Source organism: Microtus ochrogaster, unplaced genomic scaffold, assembly GCF_000317375.1.
Source record: "Microtus ochrogaster isolate Prairie Vole_2 unplaced genomic scaffold, MicOch1.0 UNK35, whole genome shotgun sequence".
In the NCBI taxonomy this organism is placed as follows: domain Eukaryota; kingdom Metazoa; phylum Chordata; class Mammalia; order Rodentia; family Cricetidae; genus Microtus; species Microtus ochrogaster.
In genome coordinates, this window is record NW_004949133.1 from 193,460 (window position 1) to 207,800 (window position 14,341).

Genomic DNA, 14,341 nt, shown 5'->3' on the forward strand with positions numbered 1-14,341 from the left:
AAAAAAAAGAATTTTTGTCATTTTTATAACTCCATTGTATGGTAAGATTTACAGATGACAGTGTTGTCTCTAAATGTCAAAAGGTTGGACATGTCTGAACTGTCTCAGTTGGAAGCATGATGTTCAAGTACGTTCTGGATACAGAAACTCGGTCCTAGTGCTTGCCCAATGGGCTCTTAACTCACTGAGCCGTCCTGTCACCCCTTATATTTCTATTGGACAGCACAGCATATCAACATAGAAAAAGAACAAATTGATCCTGACCATCAAGGACAGGTTTTTACCTGCAAACAACAGAAAGAACAAGAGACCTTTTGTTGTTGAGCAACAGTTGAGCAAAGAACTAAGTTAAAATCATGTTTCAGTTCTTAAAAAAGAAAATGAAAATTGAACATACTTTGGGAACTTACCAAGTGGCAGAATCTTTGCTTTAGCATGCAGCTAGCCAAGCTTTGTAGGTATTCATGAGCAGTCTGTGGGAAGGGTTCCCAATTTGCACAAGGTCTTTTGTGAATTTTATTGTCAAAGCTTTTATGAGATTTGTTACTCGGTTATTAAGGATAGATACAAACCTTCTCATTAGTGTTTTGAATGTCTTAATGTAGCTGTCTGGTTTTGCCTAAGCCTTCAATGTAGGGTTGAGTATCTGAACCCGGGCTCAACCTCTATTAGAAAGCCAGGAGTATTTACAAGAATGAGAAAAAAAGAAGAGACACTGAATCTTAGTTACTGGAGTGTTGGGGTGTTGTTTCTTTTTTTTTTTTTATGCAGAAAGGGTGTAAACCCTGTCAACAACTTGGAACTTAGACTCATTCTTTCCCAGAGGGTCTCCAATGAGACCACAGCCTAGCTAACCGCTGACTGCGGCTTTATGAGACTTCGAATGAGATTTCCCAGGACCATTTCCCAGACTCCTTGTCAATGGAAACTATGATACAATGTACGCTTTCTTAAGTTACTAAATGTGCAGTCATTTGCTCTAGGCACACAAGGGGGAAAAAAGAAAGAAAACTAAAAAACAGGCTCCTTTATCAGTTAATTCCCCTTACTTTTTACTGTTTCGTAATTCTTTTAAAAGTAGGGGCAGTTGCTGGATTTTTATCAATTGTCTTCCTTATTTTTATTTTACTTAAGTCTTAAAGATCTGGAGGCAGCAACCTTCTGAAAAAGGGCCAGGGAGTAAACAGTGAGCTTCACAGACCACTGGCTGGCTGTCAAGGCTGTTCATCCCTGCTAGTGTGTCTCAGAACACCTGTAGAGTGTGCGCAGACCTTGCTGTGCCCAATGAGCTGGTTATAAAATCTGCTTGTGTCCACCTGTGGCCCTGGGTTTTAGTTTGCTGTCCTCTGCTAAGATTATAGCATTGATTTTCCCCTTAAATCATTAAAAGTAATCTGTGGCTTTTCTAACACTGAACCATCCCCATTTTCCTATGCAGATTTTTTTTTAGTGTACTCCTGGAAATCACTTTTAAATGTTATTTAAAACTTTAGCATTTCTGTTCATAAATAATATTTGCCTCTTGTTTTCTTTGTTCAACTCTGTTCTTTTAGCTTCATAAAATGGTCTGGATAGCTGTTCAATTTTTAGCATATTAGTAAGATATTCATAGGAATAATATTCTCTTAAGGGTTATAGCAGCTTTTTGTTTTTAAGTTTTTTTCAAAGGTAATTAGTAATTTTTGCTTTGACTGGTTTTGGGATTTGGGCTGTCTTGTATTATGAGTTTCAAATTTTTATTTCACTGGGTATTTAATCTTTTTTAAAACAAAACATATAGTCAATTTTGTGGTGGTCTATATGTAGTTAAACATAAGACGGACCTTCCATAAGTCTGGCATGCATCGAAATTCCACCTACACATGTCTGTCTGATTGCTGCAACTGCCTGGGCAGGAGAGGAGACAGTCTACAGAGACACTGTGCTCCGCCCTTCAACTATCAGACTATTGAAACAATTGGGCGTGAAGGAAGAAATTTCCCAGGAATCCTATTCTGGGGAATGGGAAAAGCTGGATCCCTGGTGCCGTCCAGAGATACTTGTCTCCCAGGAGAAGATGTCACAACTGTAACAATTGTTGGACACCACAGGACGGACTGGGCCTTGGACAATGACCAATCTGTGATCAATTGGACCATACCTTGACCAGAACCGGTTCATCATACGTCCCTCTTACCTTCCATATAGACTTGAACTTCATATCAGTACCCCCAAACTCCGACTTGGGGGGTCACTGGACCCCTTTATTCCTCTTTTCAAAGTGGCCACTGTGAATAAACCTCCTTTCTTTGTTTTTCATGCTCAATTGTCTCTTTAATTGACATGTTGGGGATGGGCTGCCGACCATAGCTTCTTAGGGCTGCTGGAAGCCAGGTTTGGATGCCAACCACTGGCAATATTGTTAATAGGGGACAGTCAGATACTCGAAACCATCATATTTTCTCTCATCTATGATTTCTACTCATTCTGAGAGTGAGCCAGAAGTTTTGGTTCCTTGCGTGTTTGTAATTTTTGCGTCACTATTCTGCCAATCGGAAATCATTTCAAGAACTGACTGAAAAGATCAACTAAACTAACCTCATCCCTTTTGTCGATGACTTACACACACTGAAAATGCACGCTTACAACTGACAGTGCTGAAAAGAACTGTTTCATTGTCAAGTGCAGCAAAAGTACTTAAAGTCTTGATTGATGTCAAATGGCACTGACAGCTCAAACTTCTAGATTCATGTAAAAGTTGCAGAAGCTACTCGCTGAGACCAAGCATGGTAGTGCAAGCCTTTAATCTCAGCACTTGGGAGGCAGAGGCAGGAACCTATGAGTTCAAGGCCACCCTAGTCTATATAGTGACCACTAGATCAGCTGGAGCTACATAGTGAGACCCTGTCGAAAAAAGCGAGAAAAAAAAGTAGTCACGGATACTACAGTTAAATAGCTGCCTGTTTTCCCCACTTTCTTGTGGGCTTATAGCTAAGTTTTGTATTTTTGCTTGTGAGTCTAGCCTTTAGTGGCTGAGCCATCTCTCCAGCCCATAGCTAAGTCTTAAAATGGCTGTAGATGCAGTAATTTTCTGTGTATACGCTGTATGCTTAGCTTTGGTTTCGAATGATGTGCCAGTACCTCACACCAGTCAAAAGTCGCATCAGGGTTGTTGCAGATTTTCCTGTAAAAACATTTCACATCTTGATTCTTCACTTCAGGGCCGAAGATCTGCTGCACTGTGGCGTAAAACTTGTCATAGTCGATTGCATCTGCAGCGGGGAAGGCAGAGGGGACATTTCCGTCACATTCCGAGGTCAGACTGTCACAATTCATGCACACTTCCACCCTGGGCTCTCCATCTCAGCTTAAAAGCCAACTGTAAGGCTACCTTAAAGAGCTTGTCTTTGGGGAAATAACTAGACCTTGGCTGGAATGTTATTGAGTCAAAATAGATCATTTTTTTTTTATTTTGGCGTTCAGGATTCTGTTCCGTTTCAGCTATTTTAGAAGTCCTGTGCGTGAATACCAAGATAGGAAGATCTCTTTTTCCTGCCGTGAGCAAATTTACCAGTTGGAATTGATTTAGAATTTATCTTAGATTTGTACACAGAGCAATCATTGGTTATCTGACACTATGTAAATACACACAATCAGACAGACACACATGTGTGCAGGCACACACACACATACACATACACCATTACTTGAATCTTGAATTTTGCCCAGCTTATTTATACATTTGAGTGGGATTACTAAATCTTAAGTCAAGAAAAAGTTAAATAAAAGGTTTCCTCATACTGTATAAACAAAATCCTATTACTCATTTGACTAACAAAAATATGCTAACTACTGAGTAATATTCTAGTTTAATTATGTGTCAGCACTTAGCTAGACAGTGGATATAAAATGGAAAATTATATAGACAATGTTTAGTGACATTTCCAGAACAACAACAAAAAAAAGAGACCTGCTTTGAACACTCTATAAGACTCATTAGAACTTCAGTTATTGTAGAGAGTTGGAATGCTACAAGGCCCAAAGCCAAATTAACTTGGGCTTTAACCCCTTAAATAGCCATTTATGGCCCAGGTCTGCTTGCAGTCGCTTTGTTCTCATTAGTAAATCCTTTTTCAAAGTATGAACAGAAATGAACAGAACCTCTACTTATGCCAAGGTTGAAAATATCAGCAGGTGACCTCTGAAGGCCACAGCAGAGGCTGACCACTTTGTGGTAACCACCTACCTGATGTTGATGTTCCCACTGGTATATCTGAAAGATAGGTTTGCTTATGACGCTCTTGCTCCTTCACTATAAACCTTCATGAAACTCTTACATGGAAACATGGTGTTTGGAATAACCCATTTTTTTTCTCCACAGGTCATTTGACTTTAGAGTAAACAATTTCTTATTTCCTTTAATATGAGATATTACCCTAGAGATGCAGGGATGGCTCAGCATATGTAAAATAATAAATGCAGTAAATCATATAAATGTACTTAAAGACAAAAGTGGTGTGCTCCTCTCAATAGATGCTTAGAAAGCCTTTGAAAAGTTAGCATGCCTTCACGGTAACAGCCCTGGAGGGAACATACTTCAACATAAAATGCTGTATGTGACAAACCTACAGCCAACATTGTCGTAACTGGAGAAAAAGTTGAATCAATCCCACTAAAATTAGGAATGAGAGAGGGCTGTCCACTGTCCCCACTCTTTTTCAATATAGTGAGCACTAGCTCGAGAAATAAAAGCAAGAGAGAGAAATTAGGGGGATATAAATAGGAACACAGGTGGTTAAATTGTGCTTATTTGCAAGTGATATGATATTATACATAAGAGATCCCAAAGCTTTCACTAGAAAGCACTTTTTAAAGTGGCAGAATACAAAATCAACTTACAAAAATCAGTAAAAAATCTTCCTATAAAAGCCAATAGTGAACACGCTCAGAAAGAGATCACAGAAACGCTCCCAGCTGCAAAAGCCTCCAGAACTCTCTAGGAGTGAACTTATTAGGTTTTCAGCCTCCAAAGAAAGTGACTGAAGAAGACACCGGAAGTTGAAAAGACCTCCCAGGCTCATGGTTTGATAGACTTAATGATCGTCCTACCAAAATCAGTGTAGTGTACAGATCCAATACAATCCCAATAAAAAACACAACAGCATTCTACACTGAAATAGAACCCTTCAGTTCATATGGAGGTGCCAAAGACCTGGACAGACAAAGCAGTTCTGAAGTGTACGGCATGAATTTTCATACCAGAGTTCAAGCTATATTACAGGGCTATGGTAACACAAAGAGCATAGTACTGGCATCAATATAGGTATGTAGATTAATGGAAGAAAATAAAAGATCCAAGCATGAGTACATGCAACTGCAACTCTCTGATACTTTACAAAAAATGTCAAAAATAGATATTGGGAGAAGCATCTTCATAGAGCTGGACTGGGGAAAGTGGATGTCCTCAAGTAGAAGAATGTAGGTAAGCCCACATGCATCACCTTGCACAAAACTAACTTCAAGTGGATCAAATACCTAGACATAGAGCCAGAAACACTAAAACTGCTAGAAGAAAACATCGGCCCTGCCCTACGGGGTTCAGGTGCATGAAGGTGTTTTATGAATAAAACTCCATTTGCTCAGGAATAACGGCCAACAGTAACACATGGAACCCTCATAAAATCAAAACTCATCTGTACTGCAAGGGAACAGCGGAGTGAAGAAGAAGTCTACAGAATGGGACAGAATTTTGTCAGTTATACATCTGACAGAGAATTAATATCCAAAATATACAAAGACTTCAAGTAAACAAATGGCCCAATAGAGAAATGGCCTATAGATATGCACAGACAATTTTCAAAAAGGAAATAAAAACTACTAAGAAATTTTTTTAGAGCTGTTCAACATCCATAGCAGTCTCAGAAATGAAAATGTAAAACTGCTTTGACATTTCAGCTCACTGCAGTCAGAACAGCTAAGATCAAGAAAACAACTAACAACAAAGGCTGGAACCTCATTCACTGTTGACGGGACTGCAAACCGGTGAAGCCACTATGGAAATCCATGTGGGGAAGTCCAAATGAATAAATAAAAGGCATCCACTCTAAGACGCAGCTATACCACTCCTCGGCATATACACAAAAGGATTCAACGTGTACTCCAGAGTTACTTGCTCAGCCATGTTGGCTGCCTCTCTGTTACCCATAGCTAGGAAATACAACCAAAATGTCTTACAACTGACCAGCGGATAAAGTAGGTGTGGTACACATGTGTGCACGTGTGTGCACAATGGAATTCTATTCAGCTGTAAAAGTCAATGAAATAGTGAAATTTGTAGGTAAATGGATGAAGTTGGAAAATATCCTGAATGAAGTGACTCAATCCGGGAATACAAATGCTTCATTTTCTCTTTTATGTGTGGATTCCAGTTCCAAATTTGAGCATACAACCCGAAGTACCCAAAGAAGCCAGTAAAGTAGGAAGGAACCTCTGTAGACGGGGGAGAAGCAGCTCCAGAAATGGGATAGTAGTAGGAAAAATGAAAGGCGGCTTTAAAATTGGCAGGGGCAGGGGAATAGAGAAGGAGAGAAAATAACACTAAAGATGTTTGAAAAAATCTACCAGACAACACTATCTTATAAACTTATTTAATCATATATGTGTGTGAACTTTTTATTTATTTAAAGGAGTGATAATACTCATTTAAATACCCTCAACAGCCATGCACTATTTATCAAAACCCTGGTGCCTGGTATGGGAAACCTCCTGCGCTGTTTGTCTGAAGAATACTAGTGTCTCCCAAAATATTAAAAATAAAAAACTACTGCTGAAGACACCACACTCTTTGGACACAGGACTTAGGAAAACTGAGCTGAAATTGGCCTGGAAGCCTTCTCTGGCTCTCACGGTAGCAGAAGGCGTTATACATCAGCTGTCAAGGGAGAGGAGCAACCAGTAGTTCAACTCAGCTGTAGAGCCTGTGCACCACCACGGTGACTGGACCAGCAAGATAGCCTCGATGGTAATTCAACAGTGAAACAACTACCTTGGGGGTGACCAACACATTCAACACACACACACACACACACACACACACACACACACACACACACACACAATTGGCAATGTCCAAAACATTGTCACAGCCAAGGATGAGTGTGCGACCAGCAACTAGTGGGTGGAGGCCAGGGATGCTAACAAACACATCACAAAGTGCAGGGCTTCCCCATGGGCCTCGTACACAAGAATTATTTAGTCCAGAAGTCAATAACATCATGGTTGAGAAGTCTTAATGTAAAAGCGACATTCGGTTCCTGGGTTCAAAACTCAGCAAATGTTGATTCATCTACCCAATTTGGAACAACTAGGGAGAAAGCATTAGTCCTGCGGAAAATAAAAACATCCAAATGTTTAAGTAGTTATTTTATCAGTTTTAAGAAATTATTTATATATTTTACATCCCAGCCAGAATTTGCCCTCCCTCCTCTTTTCCAAGGCCCTTCTCCCACCCCCTCTCTGTTTCCACCCCATAATCTCCTCTTCATTTCTGTTTAGGAAAGGGCAGGTTTCCCATGAAACATGGCATAGCAAGTTGTATTAAGGCTAGGCAAGGTGACTCAGTGTGAGGAGTAGGGCCCCACAAGCCTAGTAAAAGAGTCACAAGTAAAAGCCAGAGACAGTCCCTGTTCCTGCTGTTAGGAGTCCCACAAGAGAACCAAGCTGCACAACGGTAACATACATGCAGAGTGCCTAGGTCAGTCCCAGGCAAGCTCCCTGGGTTGATTCCGTCTCTGTGAGCCCCTATGAATCTGGCCAGGTTAATTGCCTGAGATTTCTTGTGGTGTCTTTGATCCCTCTGGCTCCTATGATCTTTTCTATCCCTCTTCTGGAGGATTCCCTGAACTCTGCCTAATGTCTGGCTGTGGGTCTGCGTCTGTTTCCATCCGCTGCCGGATGAAGCCTCTCTGATGACACTTGGGTTAGGCAACAGAAGACTCTCAAATGGCCAAGAAACACTTAAGGGGATGTTCAGCACCAGGAACATGCAAATCGAAAAGACCGAGATTCCATCTTCCACCTCTCAGAATGGCTAAAATCAAAAGTACAAGAAACAGCTGGAGAGGATGTGGGGCAAGGGGAACACTTTCCTTGCTGGTGGGAAAGAAAACTTGTACAGCCACTTGGAAGTCAGTGTGGCAGTTTTTCAGAAAACTGGGAATCAACCTACCACAAGACCCAGCAATACCACTCTTGGGCATATCCCCCAAAGATGCTCAATCATAGACAAGTTCACTTGCTCAACTCTGTTCACAGCAGCTTTATCTGTAATAGCCAGAACCCGGAAACAGCCTAGATGTCCCTCAACCAGAGAAGGGGTAAAGATAATGTGGTACATTACACAATGGAGCATTACTCAAGCTGTTAAAAACAAGGACACCAGGAAATTTGAAGGCAAATGGATGAAACTAGAAAAAAAAAAAAGCATCCTAAGTGAGGTAACCCAGACTGAGAAAGACAAACATGGTATGTATTCACTCATAAGTAGATATTAGCTGTATAAAATAAAGGGCAACTATGCTACCATCCACAGACCCAGAGAGAATAGGTAACAAGGAAGGTTGATGGGAAGATGCCTGGGTCCTCCTGGAAAGGGGAAACAGAAGAAATTTTGTGAGTGGACTGAGGGCAAGTGGGGACGGGAACATGAGCGATCAGGCTGGGGGAAAAGGTGGGAAGATCACTGAAAGAAACTACTGGAAAGTAGGGGCACTTAGGGGTCAGGTAAAAGCCTGGCACAAGGGAATCTCCCAGGAATCTACAAGGATAATTCCAACTAAAATCCCAGCAGTAAGTAGATACCTAGCCCGAACTGGCCATCTCCTGTAAGCACATTAAAAATACATGTACCGTGTTAAATGCACTTGAATGGGGGAGGCACATAGGTGAGACTTGGTCATGGGTGATCTGAGCTCTGTTAGGTCATTGGAGAGATCTCAGAGTAATGTAACCAGGGCAATCGCCCTTGTCTACTTAGCCTCCCTTGGAGGCAGGCACCTCTCCGCTGCAACCTTCTTAGCTCTGTTCTCACTGTGTCTATTAATAAATACAAACCTATTTGGATAGTATTAGCATCTTGGTGTAAGTTAAGAGTTCCACCTTTTCAATCTCCTCAACCCTTAGACCTTGTCCCTCAGACACAGAAGACCATTTGTCTAGGAGATTAGTTTCTATCTAATCGTAAGAACTCCACAGGGAGAAACTTTGCACTACCGATCTGGGGTTGTAAGCTTTTGGGTGGAAACAAGGCTAACATGTTTGTTTAAAGCGTGTTTAAGGGGCACCTCCTGACACCAGGCTCTGAGCTGGCCTTACCTTTGCAAAACCTTCCAAACATTTACAGGCCAATGGTCAAGGAGTAAGTACATATCAACATCAGCAGGCTAAATAAAGCAGGCAGATTCCTAGAGACAGCAATAAATGCAGTCAGACTGCTGAGATGGCTTTGCGTGGGGAACTCTGGGTGTGTTTGCAAAAGAGCTAACATTCCATTTTCTTGAAAAATTGAAGGCAAAAGGGACTGGAGAGCTGTTCAAATAGGGAGGATGGCATATATAATTCTAGTCACTGAAAGTACAGCAAAAGAGACAATTGGATAACTGTTGATGTACATCACAGCTCTTATACCAAAGGGAATCAAAGCTTATTTTGAGCCAGGTACGAGTGACCATAGCTTGGGAACAGATTCAGGTTGACCTGAATAGAGTGTTCCAATGTGGAAGTGGGTAGCTTTCGTAGTCACAGAAAAAAAGAAAGTCTTTTTTTTTTTTTCTCTGATACATTGGTGGGAATATCAAAGGAGGCAAAGCTCTGCTGCAGGCTCAGATGCTATCTGCGGACATTCTTAGCTTTGGGTTTAGTGGCAGTCGGTGCTCTGCTAATATGATCCAAAGGTTTTGTGTCATAGATGAAAGGGTGCTAATTCAGAGGTGGGTGGCCATGAACTTCTAATTCGTCAACCAGCCTTGTGGAATTTTTTTTTAAATACAGATTTGCCTTTTTTTTTGAGAAGTTCAGTTCAGAGATGAGAATGTCTCTCACTTGCTACAGTTTCAGTTCACACAGTAAATAAATGAACAATTTTTTAAAACTATGACACGTGCAGAAATGCCGAAAAGGATCCAACAGGATTGAAGGTGCGGGAAGCTGACACAGGAAAGGTAGGTTGAGGCAAGACTAGTTAATGGCTCTGTACACCAAGTCAACATGTATGGATTTTACAGAGGGGTTAGTAATCCAGGAATATTACAGGCCCGTTTGTTTTTCTTTTGAAAGGAAAAGGCTCTCTGTATAAAAATACAGGAAGGGGATAACTCTTTGGCAGGAGGACTTACAGTCGGTGTACTAATCTGAGAGAGCTATCACAACACAAAGATACTAAGATACCAGGCTTAGGAGATGAGGCAGTCAGCATTCGTACCACAAGACTTGGGCCAGAATGCTAGGCTTATTCAGGAAAGAGAAGAGCAGAATGAGAAATGTACAAAATCAGAAGAGACTGGCAGGGAGACACACAGCAGAAGGACACACAACGCAGAGGCAGAGACTTGGGTCAATGCAGTGGGATGGTCACGTTTGCTGCATAAATGGGAAACAAAGCCAGACACGGTAGCGAACACCTGGAATTCCAACACTGAGTTCTGGGCTAGCCTGGGCTACACTGCGAAAGCCTGTCTTAAAGAAAGAAGAGGGGGGAAAAAACTCTGAATTTAGCAGCCATATTAGGTACTGGATATATTTTCAGGAGTAGATGAAAAAAGAGGTAAAGACACTGGGGGAAATTTAGCAGAAAAACAAAGAAGAGTCACGGAGTGATAGCTTAAGGGAAGAGACAGCCAAGGACACGATGCCAGGCTTTATTTTTAGAATCAAAGGACGAAGTCAGTGGAAAGGGAGATTTTTGAGATTGTTGCAGCAAACTGATAGTGCCGGAGAGGAGGGAGGATGGGTGCTGCTTTGGGAAGGACGGGCTAGAGGGAAAGGGGAGTGAGCCAATTCCAGGCTTCCTACCTGACTTTCTCCTGTGATCGGAAACTTGGCTGAGAGGAGCAGAAATCCCATCAAGGCTTCAGAAACGCAGTGAGAGTTTGGAGAATCGATTACAGGAGGAGGAAAAACAAGCTGACTTGGGGGAAACAAAAGCTTTGTTGAGCTGTTTAGAGGGTCCAGCCAAGATCAGAGATCTGGAGAACATCCTGAAACATCTGAGCCCTCCAGATATTTAAAAGACTTGGGCAGGGACTCCTCTCTGCCTCCCAAACAAAGCAGACTCGGCGATTATTTCATCTGTTCATATTGTCATGTACAGCAAATAAACTTGTGCTTATTCAACTGCCCTGAAGTTTAGGAAATACTGTTCTAGCAATACCTGTTTGAGTCTGAGCACTTAGGTTCAAAGTTTCACTTATATAGGACTGTACAGCCCAGCACTTACAAGTTGCCTAGGTTTCTTCTCGTTTTATGAAAACATCTAGACTTTATTCTGTTGGATTTATTTCACTGCTATGTAGCTGTATCTTCATATCTGTCTTAACACTCCTGAACTACACACTCCACTGCTCCCCTTGGCGACGGCACACTTTCAACTTCACTCTTCTTCTCAAACTCCTGAAAGACACCCCATCCTCCATATTCCTTTTCTGTCAGCACGTTCCAATCATTCCTACCTACAGAGTGGCCCAGGTGGGGAGATAGGAACCTTTTTCTATTTCTAGAAGAGTTCTTATGGTTTCACGATGCTCTCAGGTAAAGAGGTGGGAGGGTGGCTACCTTGGTTTAGACATATATCCCCCAAAGACTCATTTGCACTAAAAGTTTGGTCAGCCTATGTTAACAGTTTTGGGTAGTGAAGGGACCTTTGGAAGGCAGGGCCAGTGGGAGGGGGTTAAGGTTATTGGGCACATGCCTTTGAAGGAGCTATTGTCACCATGGCCTCTTCCTGTCTTTTCCAGATGCTAGAAGGTGAACAGCTTGCATCACATGGGCCCATCATGATGTATTCTTACCATAGGCCCCACAATAGTGGCCACCCGACCATGTATGGGAAGCTCCAAAATACCTTTTTCTTCTTGAGTTGATAATTTAGGGCATTTTATTACAGTGCTAGGAAGCCGGGTAAGACAGACACAGAGGGCATTCTACGTGGTCACTGTGCTACACAGAGTTTCAGGTCAGCCAATGACTGATTGTAGTGTCTGCAGAAGAACCCAATAACGTCATTTAGTCCACTTCTCTATACTACAGATAGATAGAAAAGGCTTCCTCATGTCCAGCTAGGTATGTGACAGACTCAGGTATGTGAAAGAACTCAGGTCCTCTTCCCCCATTCAGTGTCTTAGCTTTTAAACTAGACTGCCTCTCTCTGATGACCTAAAGCACCTCCCAGTTCTAATCAGCATCTCCAGCTGGACCTCCCTATAGTCACCCATCTTACCTTCCTTCGGGATAAACAAGCCTGCTCTTTCTTCCTTTTTTTGGGCTGTTGTCTGTTCAACCAATTTATCGAACTCAACCAAGGATGCTTTGAAGTTGTTAATCTGCAGTGTGAGGTTGAAATCCTTGTCATCTGTGGTATCCATCTGGACATACGGAATCTCTTCCTTCTGCATGGAAAGAAGGCTGTGACTTTGCCCACGTGCGAAAGCTTCTAGTTCTTAGAGCGCCTCTCGACTGTCTCAACGTGTGCCCTAGGCCTCATTCCTTTGGTTTTAACTTCCCAGCCCGAGGGAATAAGGAGGAAGAGTTGTCCCTAGGATATCAGCAGAAGGAAAGCTGAGGCCTGCTGCATTTCAGAGACAGAGGCAGCATTAGTGAGGGGCTCTGACCTCATAATGTGGGCATTGTCCTTCATGCGGGTCTCATCAAATCACAGTGTCTCTGTAAGCCCCACAGCAAACTGAAATCCACCTCCTGCAGGGTGTGCATTTGTTCATTGAGAAGATGCATGGGTAAAGATGAATGACTTTCCTCGGAGTGAATGTCTCCTCTCACTGTCAACCTCCTGTCTCCCCCATGGTACTAGGGACAGTAAAGTTGGCATTTGTTCCCACAACTCTCCTGGATATAGAAAGTCCAGCTTGTGAGAGTGAAAATGTATTTCATCACCTGCCTAATTTGGCACAAATAAAGATACTTTTAGAAGCTGTGGAAAATAAAAGTGTTTCTTTTCTCTTTATTCATTTACCTTGAATTAAAATACTGAAAGGAATCATGGATAAGGAAGGGGTTCTTGTGGGGGAGAGGTTTTCAAGAAGAGTCCACTGAAGGAAAAGAGGCCTTTCTGGCTGTCCTTTCCTTTGAGGCTAACATCTAATCTCACCAAGTCCGACTTACTTCTGACTCAAGTTTTACAGTCTCCAACTTTGTGTGTGTGCACATGCACACGTTTGCTGCTGAGGATGCATGTGCACAAGGAGGCTTGAGGATGATACTGAAAATTTTCCTTAATCACTCTCCACTGCAGTAGAATATTAAGATGTGTTACACTTGTTTAGGCTATAGGACGTTTGCTGAATGATGCAAAAAATATGTTGGCATTCTTTTATGTTGCATTTGTTTAACTCTGTGAAGCGTGTCACTTTGCCAGTCTAAAACACCTGACTGGGTCTAATAAACAGCTGGTAGGCTAATAACATGGTAGGAGAGAGGATAGGATAAGCTGGCAGGCAGAGAGAATAAATAGAGGGAGAAAAAGAGAGAAAAGAATTGAGGGAATGGGAAAAGGATTGAGGAAAAAAGGGGTCAGCCACACAGTCAGACTCAGAATAAGAAAGAAAAAGAAAGAAAGAAAGAAAGAAAGGAAGGAAGGAAGGAAGAAAGAAAGAAAGAAAGAAAGAAAGAAAGAAAGAAAGGAAGAAAGAAAGACAGAAATAGAGAAAGGTAAAACCCCAGAGGCAAAAGGGATTCAGGATAATTTAAGAAAAGCTGGTGAGAAACAAGCCAAGCTAAGGCTGGGCATTGATAAGAAAGGATAAGCTTCTGTGTGATTTCTTTGGGAACTGGGTGGTGGGCCCCTCAAAGAACAAAGAGCCGAAGAGTAAAAAACAATACTCCACCCCACTTTTTGCCATAGGTTCTCCCCCGGAACCTGGAGCTGTACTGGCTGTATTGGCCATGAAGCCCTAAGGATTCCTGACTCTGCACGCCCAGCATCAGTATTGCAGGTGTCTATCAGGTCCTGTCTTTCCACGTGGGTGTTGCTGGGGGCTCTCCATCCAGGTCTTCAACTGAGATAGCTCTCCAGCTTCTTATAAACATTACTTCTGTCTGCTCATCACCACCAGGGAACTTAGGGAAGTTCAGGTGG

At 42.1% G+C, this 14,341-nt stretch overlaps 1 protein-coding gene across 1 annotated transcript in view; it reads right to left on the reverse strand.

Moving 5' to 3' along the window:
• Wdr64 (WD repeat domain 64) overlaps positions 1-12,660 on the reverse strand; it is a 98,784-nt gene extending 86,124 nt beyond the window's left edge. The window contains exons 1-2 of the mRNA XM_005368524.3: positions 12,470-12,660; positions 3,121-3,251 (exon numbers count right to left, since the gene is read on the reverse strand). Of these exons, the coding sequence (XP_005368581.1) occupies positions 3,121-3,251; positions 12,470-12,644 (306 nt within the window). The 5' untranslated portion in view covers positions 12,645-12,660. The remainder of the gene's footprint in view (positions 1-3,120; positions 3,252-12,469) is intronic.
• Positions 12,661-14,341: the final 1,681 nt, after the last annotated feature.